Genomic DNA, 11,903 nt, shown 5'->3' with positions numbered 1-11,903 from the left:
AATTGTAGCACATATAGGTGTATTAATTCACTGTGAATTTTTTCAGAGAAGTGTCTAGTACAGAAATTCTGTTAACAATGACTGAGTATCCACTATATTCTTATCACATGCTGTAGTGATCTAGGTTATGTTTTATTATCAATAAAAACTTAAATAATTTTTTAAAATATTATTATACAATATCGTTAACATTGTAAAACGAAACGAAAGTGAATTTTAGTAATTTAGGTAAAGTTAAAATTGTAGTAATACGCTCCAATGACTGCTATGATCCAAATTTGTGCGTGTCCGGCAGCAATTTCTTTCGTGGTGTTACATGTCCGAAAATAACTTTAATTCTGGTTTTACTGCAGTTTTATAAGGCTCATTTAACAAGAAATAAACATCTTAAATGATTTTAAAAATTACCGAAATAACCTTGAAACTTATGAATTCAAATGTACTTGCGTGTAGATTTAAAAAAAAAAAAAAACTATTTTATAAATTGTTCTTGAGTTTATATTTTAGGAAGGTTTTGATAACTTATTTATTAGTTGAATAGAAATTTAATTGAATTTTTAGTTGAAGCAGAAATAGTTTTAAATAATAATATTTGTGTTATGTCTGGTCGAAAAGGGTCTGATCTGAATTAATTAAAACAATGCCCATTTTTAGTTTTGTTTTAATATAAAGCTGATGCAAGTAAAGTATTACCATAAACATTTTATGATTCACAAATATATTCATTAAACAATGCAAAACACCATTTAATTTATTATTATACAAAAATAAATTTCTAAATATGAAACGAAATTAACCGTAAAATATACATGTATATTCAATTAATTTTTTTTCGATATATACCAGTTTTATTATTTTTATATAAATAGTCGAGGAAATATGGAAGTCGTCATTCTCTTCTCCCCGGAAATTACCTGAAAAACGTAAAATATTTAAATTACATTTCCATTAGGTAATCTTAAGTCATTGTACTCTTCGATAGAAATGAAAGGAAACACCTCTTAGCCTTTCGTGACTCACGAAATTACACAAAAAGGTCGTTGGCATCACGCAGAAACTATTGTTTTGACATCAACCAAAACAGAAGTCCTCAGATAAGCAGTTACTACGATCCGACTTAAATTGAATAAAACAACTGTGTTAATTCTATTTATCTCTATAATCTAAACAAATTTCTCGTTAGATATAACAAAACATGACACGGTCAATTTTCTTTCTTTATCGGTGTTTAAAAATTAAAACGACGCTTAGCAGACCTTATTTATTGAATTTTACTTAACAATATCGATTATTTTTTAAAAAATATTATTTATATTGTTATTGAAGTACGAGTTTTTATTCACGGATTGGGTGTGTACCTTTATTCATTTGTAACAGATAAAGCGTCCTAAATAAACACGTTTGAATAGAATCGTGCCAAATATAATCACGTGATTCATTACGACTTTTTCTTACGTCATTTATTTCATAAATACAAATAATAAACTTGTAAAAAATAAGAATGATTATTTAACCCCATTTTATGAAGTAAGACCCGATCGTATTGAGATGATTGACCTGAAAATAATAACGTTATCTTAAAAGAAACATTCTCTTATTAAAGAAAGAAAGAAAAAACAGTCTAATTAGCTTGGAAAATTTATTTAAAAAACTAATGTCTGGTAAACGTTTTATTGCTGTTATAGATTTCTAGGTCAAATGCTAAGAGATATTTTAATTATAAGTCACTGGCCTTATTTCTTAGTACTTAATAATGAGAATGAAAAAACAATCAACAGAATTCAAGCATAAAAAAATTCCGAGATCCATTCTGATAGAAGGCAATGGTTTCTTATGAAGTTTAATTACATCCTGTACTCTTCGTCAGTCAAATTTGTAATTATCTAACCTATAATAATCCAACATAATAAGAATAATTTTTGTATTTGACAATACTATTAACTTGTATTATTAGTTTTGATATATAACTAAAAATAATAATTCTCTCATTTAAAATTTTTTCAATTAAATGTAAATTTTTCTGTAAACATTCTAGGCTTTGGGAATTATACTGGCATACTATTATTATAAAGGCAGTGATACAATGTAGCATTTCCTGTTAGAAACTATAATATAAACATAAAGTCAGTCACAAAAGTGAGTCACATATTGCCTCGAATAAAATTATATTAAGACTGATGCAATAATTTATTTCAATATTAAACGCATTAAATAGATAAATCAATGCTTATAAACTTGCAAATTTCAAGGATAGGCGTGTTGATGCTTATCTTTCTTCCATGTGAACAGAATCATTCAGTAGGTTTACAGATTACATTTTCTACAAATTACTTTCCTCTAAAATATACATCATTTAACCCAATTTATAATAATTATTAATTTAATTGAACCATAACTTAATTGAATAATCTAACGTTTTTAAAGTTCTAAACTGTGTAATGAATTTATTATATAAGTGCAACAATGATTTTAGTGAAATAGACTTATATATAAAAAATACGATAGAATTAACAATAGTGTATAATTAGAAAATAATAAAAAATTACTTTAAGCTTCAGAATCCTCCAAATGATTATTTTCGCCGTCTCCGTTTGATTCTTCGGGTCGTAAATCGATGGCAAATTTTTTGATTCTCCTAGAAAGTGTCTGCATCTTGCTGAATTCTTTAAAGGCCTCCGCCAGACATAAAGTTAAACTGGTGGCATTCTGACGACTTCCACAGACAAATCCGTGACATTCAAACGGATGTCTACCAGTTTCATTTTTACATTCACAGACCACAATCATGGCAAAAACTCTGGTGTACACCAAGTCCTGCACACCGTATGATATAGTTTCGATCGGCACCAATCCACTAACAAAATTCCTATTTCGATTCTGCGGCATTTCGCTGATGCTAATTCCTCTCAGGGATACTTCCAACTTCAGAAAAGGTAAAGTTTCACCGTTTTTTAATGTTTTAGCAATTTTGACCATCTGATCGACTGGTTTCCGAGTGTGTTTAATTCCCCAAAGTCCTTTAGAATCTCTTTTTCCTAAATACTTAACGACGAACGTTTGAGGTATGGAGTTACTCGAAACCTCATCCTTCTCCGAAGCAGACATGCTGCTTCTACCGTGTTTCAGCGATTCCTGTACGTTCACCTGACGGCTACCATTTCCTGCGTTAGGTTCTGCTCCGCTGACGTCGCTGAAACGTACAACGAACTTCTCACTATTTATGTCTCCCATGAGATTTTTCACGTCCTTCCCCGTTAACGAAAATATCGGATTGGCTTCTGCGCGATACGTAAAGCCAAGAGCATGTGACAGTCGTTGAGAAGTCACCCTTGAAGCTTGTTTTCAGTTGCTTCTTTGGCACGCTTTAACGTTCTGTATGTTGGATACGAGGATATTTCTACGGAAAACAATGAAAGGAAAACTTTGAAGGTCGGTCATACCGGATTGACAACGTGTTTTTATAAAGCTCTCGGTTGTTATTGTCAATTCTTAACACGGAAACAACTACGTAAATTTTTGATTTTGCGTGAAAATTTATATTTAACAGCTTTCGCTTTGTAAAGATTTCCTTCTTCGATATCATTGTTTTTATTAATCATTGAAATTTTCAATGTTAACTACATATACGCTAAATGTACTATTAAAATGCATAATAATAATTAACTTCTACAAAATACAGATTTAAATCCTTTCTCCAAAATTATTATTATTATTATAAAGTTAAAGACATTAATATATTATATTTTATTCATTGATTTTTAATTAAATAATCTATTGTTTAATAATTCAAATGACAATAATAATTTTAATTAATTTTATTATTTTAATATTCGATTTCGAATTACCTTTACCTAGAAAAGGTCTCAATAAATGTAATAATATGAAACATTTTTTTTATTTAAGCCACTTTTCACATAAAAATTGATTATCTGCAATAAATTTGACATCGCATTTGAAATTGGATTTTTAATTTTTAGTTAAGAAAAGTAATTACAGTCAAACCTCTGAACAATGGCCATAAATTGTCTTGTAATATCTAATGATTACCATAACTTAATGTATCGAATTTAATAAATATCTTAGAACATTATTGTGTACATTTTCAAGGTGATTTGAATGTTATTCATTATAATAAATTAAATAGAAATTTTATTTATAGTGAAGTTATTTCTATACTTGAAAAATTAAATGCTTTAATTTTACATTTAATAAATTAACGTAAAATATAAGTTTAAAATTATATTTTAGAATTTTATTGTTTAATACGAGTAATAATATTAATACATGCATTTAGTATATTATGATACATATATTTATTTATTTCATATATAGGGTATGCATTTTTTATGTACAGTGACATACAATTCAGAAAAAGTTTTTAAAGTAAATTTTATGTTGCTTTTTTGTTTATGGATTTTTAAGATATAGCCAGGAAATAACTATTATTGTAAAAGTAGATTTCTACCTCAAAAAAATCTTTTATTATGTTCAATTGTTCCCTGTTAACCTTATTCTGTGGTAACTGTTTGTTTAATCAAAAAAGACACGTGTTTAGCTTCTTTTTTTTACGAACTTTCCACCAGCAACTGTACAGTAATTTACTGTACTGTTGCTGGTGGAAAGTTATCACACACGCTTATATAATATGATGACTAATAAAATCGATTGACGTAATGAATGACAAACAATCGAAATCAAATTACTCTTTTTATATACAATATATTTTAGGAATAAATTATATACTGCCATTGATTTAACTGTATGTTTTCATTCTTTCATCATAAATATATTAACGGAAAATTACCTGTTATACAAAATAGATTTATTCTATGTTACTGGGTGAAAATTCTCATTTAATCTCCCTTATAATTATGAAAAGATTAGTGCTATTATTATTATTATTTCGCATTACTTATTTTTATAATTGAGGAGTATTTCATAAAAGTTTTTGTATAATTAGTATCTGTGATGACTTTTCTTTTAAAGATAACTCTTGAGCATAAATGACATTTTAAATTAAACCGTAAAAGAACTTATACAATCTATGTATTTTGCAGAGTATGAAAACTTTACATGAATAGTAGATTATTTGTGGACGAATTGGAAAACATTAAACTAATAAAAGAGAACTATTATGTTAATAATATCGAGCACTTTCGTGGCCATCCATTAATTGCGTGTAGTTTGGTGGAGAGAAAGGAGTCGCAATGATGTACAGTACTTTTTGCGACTCCTCACGATGGGGAGGAAGAAGTCAAGGCATTGTCTACATAGACTTTTTTCAGTGCTATTGGTATATGGATTCGTTCTTGTAAGCCTATTTACTATATATATGAATAAACTATCAGAAAATATTTGCAGAACTTTTTAAAATCATTTCTTCAACGTCAGGGATGTATGAACATTTAATTAAAAGGGAGAGAGTTTGCCAAAAGTACACCATCGTACACAATAGGCAGGAGGGTGTAAAAAGTGGCTCAAAAACTATATTACTTAAAAAGAGATAATAAGAAATTATCTCTTTTTAAGTAATATAGTTTTTGAGTCACTTTTTAAACGAAGAAATAATTCCCTCTCTTTGTAAATAAGAATATCTTTTTTAAAAAAAAAAACGTTTTAGTGAATCAAAATCACGAAATTTTTCAACCTTAGTACACATATATAATTATTTAATTAAATTAATGAACATATATAATAATCTTAATATATTTAATATATGATAAAGCTGTCATTTTACAATTTCAAGTTATAAATAAATGAATGAAATTATTTTTACAGAATGTATACCACAAAAAAATTTATTTTTACATCTCAGCAATCTGGACTACTAATGATGTATAGAAGAGACACATACACCTCCCGTCACCGTTTCGTCGTGCTCAGCCATTTGAGGCAATTTAATCCGTAACTGATGTGCTCAACTGATATGGAAACATTCAAAGCTGCGAAAACACTTCGTTTCAATAATTTCGTTCGGATTTTTTGCTTGCTTAACGCTAAAAATACGAAAATGCGGTATCACGTACTGTAAAGAAAAACCAGTAAAGGTGTAAAAATTAATGTGAATTTTATCAATAGAGAAAGTAATAATAACACTGTAATATGTTTTAATGTGTTCTATTGCCCGGTAGTTTTGCGTTAATTTTATATTTTATATTATAAAAGTAATGTGTATTTTTAAACTACAAGCTTTTTATAAATTTAATTAAAAGCTAATAGAAAAAGAATTTATATTTTAATATTTAATATATAAATTTCTGTTTTTTTCTTTATAGAAAAGAAAATTATAATTTAAAATTACATATTTTTTTAATAATAAAATATAGAATTAACACAAAACTAATATATTTAAAATTTTAATTATAATCAATATTTTAGTTAATTTTCTAGTTTAAGTATAATTTTACAGAAATATTTGTAACTGGTTTTAATATTATATTTTCTAATTAAGAAAGTTTTCTTATTTTAAATCTACATGCCAAAACATATGTAAACTTATTCTAACAAATTCAAATTTATTTAAGCAATTTTTACAAATAGCACAGGAATGTAATTAAATAACTCATCTGCAACTAATATAACTTTGCATTTCACAAATAAGAAATAAATATAATTTTTTTTTTCAAAATATTGAGTATATTGAATGTAAAAGTATAAACCGCAGTAACACTAATGAGTTTTATTTATCCATTAGACTTAATTACACCGATATTTAATTGGGGCAGTTATGTAAAAAGTGTTCATGCTCGAATAAATTCTGCACACTTCAATGCTCCTACATTCATAATTCTGAGAATTATCGTTTGTTAGTCAGGAAAATTTTTTCCATAGCGTGTTTACTCGTGAATATCTCCTCGTTTAAATATTTATCAAACATATTTATTTCTATAATTAAATTATTAGCATTTAATTTAATTCTTATAAAAACAGATTCCTTTAAGACGTTCATTTAGATAATTTAACTTTAAGTGAGCAACTTTAAATTTCGATCTTGCAGCTTATTTTACTATAAACTAAGTGATTAAAAATTACAAAACTTAATACAAATACTGTATATTTATATTTTATATCGTAATATAAATTTACTGTATTTTGTAATAATTATAAAGCTATATACTTTCCTGAATTTTTAATTCTTTAATATTTCCATGTTTTTGGTAGTTATTTGGGAAAATTTACAATAGATTGTGTATACTTTGATTGTAGAAAATGAAATAAGAAACTCACTAAATAGAGTAACAATTATTATCTACATAATTTATATCTTTGCTAATATTATTTCCGGATCAGTGGCACGAATGACATTTCTTTATAAGATAATTATTCAAATTCTTAGTGTTTATAGATGAGCAAAATAGACATTTAGATTAAGTAGAAATAACTTATTTAATTAATTTGAATGTCCGTAAGCATTAAAAAATAAAAATAAAAAACTAGAATTTGGTGAGTTCGTGAGAGGAAGCAATTTCAATCCATGCAAGAATATTTTTCAACATGCACAGTAAACATGTTATTCGGTTTTTTTTGTATCTTTTTTAAATAAATTTATTAGTAAAAATGCCTATATCTTTAATTGTTAATTGTTTAACTTATTTTTTTCTTTGAAATCAAAGGTTGCAATTAAGATGAGTCTCTAGTTATAAATTATTCGCGTGACATAGAAAATTAAGCCTGAATTCTGATTGAGCGATAAATTTTAAGAACTTTATGTGAAATTCATAAACCGAATAAATTAAATTTCTTAAAATTCGCATTAAAATATTATTAAAATTGTATTCGTGCAAACTAATTTGCATTAATTACAATATTTATATTGATCATTTAAAAAATACATAAATATATATTAATTACGATTTCAATCCGAATTTTATCCTTTCTGTTCTGCTCTCGGTTGCTAGAGACACTGACCTTTATTATTATTATTTTTTAAATATCCGCCCCGAGGGCCAATTTTGTGCTTTTGACCCATAATTGCACAGCCGGGTGGTGAAAGTAAGAATCCGGCATATCCAGATTGGATCCCACGTGAAAATTTATAAGGATCCGATCCGAACTCGAATTCAAAGCGTATCAGCTTCAGCCATCCGGTTTCTCTGCCCATCATCTTTGATGTTCTAAGGCTGATATATGTCCTTTCCTTTCCACAGCTTTAAGAAGACAAAATGTTTTATCACGGATCATGATATTAGGGAAATCAACTCGTGTTTTATCTGTTTTTCAACTGTGAACATACAAATTACATTAGAGCATACCTAGTGTACCTCAGAATATTCTCTTTTTTGGAGAGTTTGAAGAATATAATCGATTCTTAAAAACTTACATTTACAAATCTTGGTCTGCGGTAAAATCCTTATCAACGCGGTTGATTTAAAATGCATACATAAAGTAAATCTTCGTTTAAAAAATTAGCAGAGTCACTATTATTTAATAAGTTACGTCTGCTAAACTTAATTTATTAAAGAAATGAGGCGAATTCGAAGTTACGTGTAACGATGCTGAGAATAAAAGCTATATTTACAATTTGTGATTTAACTGTTATAGACTAATCAGACGAGGTACGAGGTTTATTTACTGTTTTGGAAGTGCTTTATTGTCAATATTATGCCAAGGATGCATTTCGGGCATTGACCCTCATCAGTTTGACTTAGTGTGTTCCAGAACATCACATCAAACTTCAGTGACACAATTTATTAAAAAAGTAATTGCTTTCAAAAGAGGAGAACAATTGAATAACATGAGTAATAAAAATATTTATTATTATAAAATAAATAGCATAACTGCTTACACTCAAGCCTATTTAGAATGTACAAAAAGTTTATACATTCAAAGTAGACCTACACTTAAACTGATGCGATTTTAAGAATAGTTTAAGTGTATTTTGAATATATAAATTAAACTTTTTGTACATTCTTAATAAGCTTGAATGTAAGCAATTGTGCTATATTTTTATTACTCGTGTTATTCAATTGTTCTCCTGTCTTAAAAGCTTTGACAATTCTAGATTAATATTTCGTTTTAATGTGTGTGTTGGCGTCTATTCCGTTTAATCTCAGGATGGGATAGTGATTAACAAATGAAATTTGGCATGGTAATTTGTAAATAAGGGGCATTGATGCTATTAAATTTTGGTGGTTAAAGGTCGAAGGGTGAGGAGATAGAGGGGTGTCATGTGTCATATCTGAAGAGGAATCGGACTTAATAACGATTTTACTCGTTATTAGCATTTATAATTTTTTTTTATAAAATTCATCTCTAACCTCAAAATTAAGCATTTGCCATTTTATAATAATAAATAATATAAAAAGCTTTTATTATAAAATCTCGTAACAGATGGCGCCACATAATTTGTTTATAAATACATTAGAATAGAATAGAATTAACCTCGCTTAACAGGCGATAACCAGACCCTAAACACTGAGAAGTTTGTGGGTTCGCGCCCCGGTCGGACATGCTTTCAGCTAAGAGTTTTCCGGGTTTTCTCCTTGCAGATAACGCCTAAATAAGGACCAGCTCCCCATAAAACTCCTCCCGAGAAGGCATTCTATCTCCCCTCGCGTACGTTAAGGCCGGCTCGTCGGTCGCCTAGCGATCAAACCATGCTCGTCGGAGTATAGTGCCTAACTGTGCCGTAAACTCCATATAAACACCCTGTCCAAGAAACAAAAAAAGGCAACCTCGCTTAACGAGTACCTCTCATAACGAATAATTCGCATAACGATCAAAACAAATTGTTTAAAAAATGACTCACTTAACGAGCGATGTTTCTCATAACGAGTGAAGAGAGGGGAAGTCCCGGATTGTGCGCATGCTAGATCAGTCTGTGTTTAGCACTCGTTCCGCCAGCATCTTAGTGTCGCTTATGACCACATATTTTTCCAAACTTGTGTTCAGACATATTACATATATAAACATCAACATCCATAGCCCGTTATATAATAAGTATTCCAAACGATATACCAAATTCTTAGGCTATGTAAAGGCTATAATTAAATATTATAAATTACTGTATTTCAATTTTTTTTCTGCAAATCGAATTAGCATTTTAGGTTGGTTCATTCCGTGCTAGAAAAAAAAAAAAAAAAAAGATGATGATGACTCACGCTCCTTAACAATGTATATTTGTATAATTTTCTTTGAATAAATGTTATACATAAAATATTTGAGTATTTTTCGGCATGGAATGCATTATCGTATTTTACATTAATTTATATGAGAAAATTGTTTCGCTTTACAAGTAACATTATGGAACGAATTATGCTCGTTAAGCGAGGTTCCACTGTATTGTGATTAATAATATAAAAGTTGTTTTTTAAATAAAATCTCTTAATAGCCTGGAATAACCTGGAATCCAGCAACGAGAGGCTCTCTAGTCTCTCGATGCTGGATTGTTTTATTTAAATCGGTTTTCATGAACTGTTTCTTATTCATTCCAATTGCATGATTTATCTTCAGTTCTTCAATCATTTGTTGCAGGGCAATTTCTTTTCTTTTAATAGCAAGAACCTATAATTTGCTCTATATTTTTTTAAACAATCGCAAGGATGAGTTGGCTTTCTTTTTTATATGGCAGCGTCATTTTGAAAGTGTTGCAAGCATTTACTAATAAGTAAAAGCGAACTTTTATTCACACATAAAAAAGTAAATGCTTTGACTTCAAGGCTTTTAGTTATAGTAAGTACGTTTCTTAAAAAAGAAACTTAAAACATTATCATATTATTAAACCTAGTAGCTTGTGTAAAAATATTGCAACGAGTTGCGTATCTTTCCCGTCTGTCGTGAGATTTTTATTTAAAAAATTACTTTTTATGTTTTTAATTATTATGGAATGGCAAAAAGCTTTATTTCGGGGGTAGCGATGAGTTTTATATATTAAAAAAAAATTTGTAAATGTTAATAACAAAGAACATCTTCATTAAGTCCCATATTTCTCTCGAGATATTTCACGTGACACCCTCTGTCTCTCCATCTCTTTTTTTTTTAACTCTTTTCGCCCTGTGGGCACTAAGAGGGCCTCTTTTAGTAGGCCCATTATGGGTTCGGCCAAGCCCACAATGGGGCGACCGGGTGGTGAGGGTGGGGGCCCGACATATCCGAACGGACCACCCACTGAAAAATTCCTGGGGATTATTCGACCCGCTCGGATTCGATCCCGGGTCCCCCAGAGCTTTTAGCCTTTAACTACCAAAATTTAATAGCATCAATGCTTCTTATACACAAGCTATTAGTCAAATTTCGTTTCTTATAGACGCCAACATTATTATTATTATTATTATTTTTTTTTTGGACTTTTTTGGGTTCAACATGTCTCAAAACGTAGAGATTTGCAAAAACCTCTGAGAGTCAAATTTGATACGGTTCCAATGCTTTCCCTTGTTATGTATATCTAACAGCCGGGAAAGTAAAATTAAGAATACTTAGAAATGCATTTAACTTATCGCTACAGAATATTTTGTCTTGTTTAGAAACGTTTAAGTAACGGATGAAATGTCTTGTTATTTACTTTGAAAATTAAAAAAGACTAAGTAGGGTCATTTTAACACGCACCACCTTAGTTAAGGATTAAAACTCTTTCTTTCCTTTGTACACTTTTACACAACAAGTTAAAATATTCTAACTCGTTACCTTTACACAACACAAATGGCATTCCCGGTTGACTAAAAAGAAAATGGCGGACATGTATTCAATTTCAATAAACAGGACTTTGCAGTAGTATATTCTAGCTCGTTAGCTACTGCTCATTCGAATTCCTGTTATTTTCTCTGAAATATAATATCTCGTTTGGAAGATTTCATAAATTATAATATTTGAACAAAAGTTTTACATAACAATTATAACATGAAGTTTATAAAATATATTATTTTATTAAAGTAAAATTAATAATAATTTATAAATATTATATCGAC

At 28.8% G+C, this 11,903-nt stretch overlaps 1 protein-coding gene across 1 annotated transcript; it reads right to left on the bottom strand.

Moving 5' to 3' along the window:
• Positions 1 to 725: 725 nt before the first annotated feature.
• LOC136981497 (low density lipoprotein receptor adapter protein 1-B-like) lies at positions 726 to 3,384 on the bottom strand. Its single transcript, XM_067277808.1, has 2 exons — positions 2,547 to 3,384; positions 726 to 914 (listed from the first exon to the last, which is right to left on the bottom strand). Exon 1 carries the CDS (start codon positions 3,229 to 3,231, stop codon positions 2,548 to 2,550), a length of 684 nt encoding a protein of 227 aa, XP_067133909.1. The 5' UTR covers positions 3,232 to 3,384; the 3' UTR covers positions 726 to 914; position 2,547.
• Between the last annotated feature and the right edge of the window lie 8,519 nt (positions 3,385 to 11,903).

Source organism: Centruroides vittatus, unplaced genomic scaffold (assembly GCF_030686945.1).
Source record: "Centruroides vittatus isolate TY-2023 unplaced genomic scaffold, ASM3068694v2 contig_1168, whole genome shotgun sequence".
In the NCBI taxonomy this organism is placed as follows: Eukaryota; Metazoa; Arthropoda; class Arachnida; order Scorpiones; family Buthidae; genus Centruroides; species Centruroides vittatus.
This window is presented reverse-complemented; position numbering and strand designations above follow the sequence as displayed.

Bases quoted from the DNA above. Each gene is read 5' to 3' on its own strand.
- LOC136981497 (XM_067277808.1), bottom strand. From the start codon at position 3,231: ATGGGAGACATAAATAGTGAGAAGTTCGTTGTACGTTTCAGCGACGTC.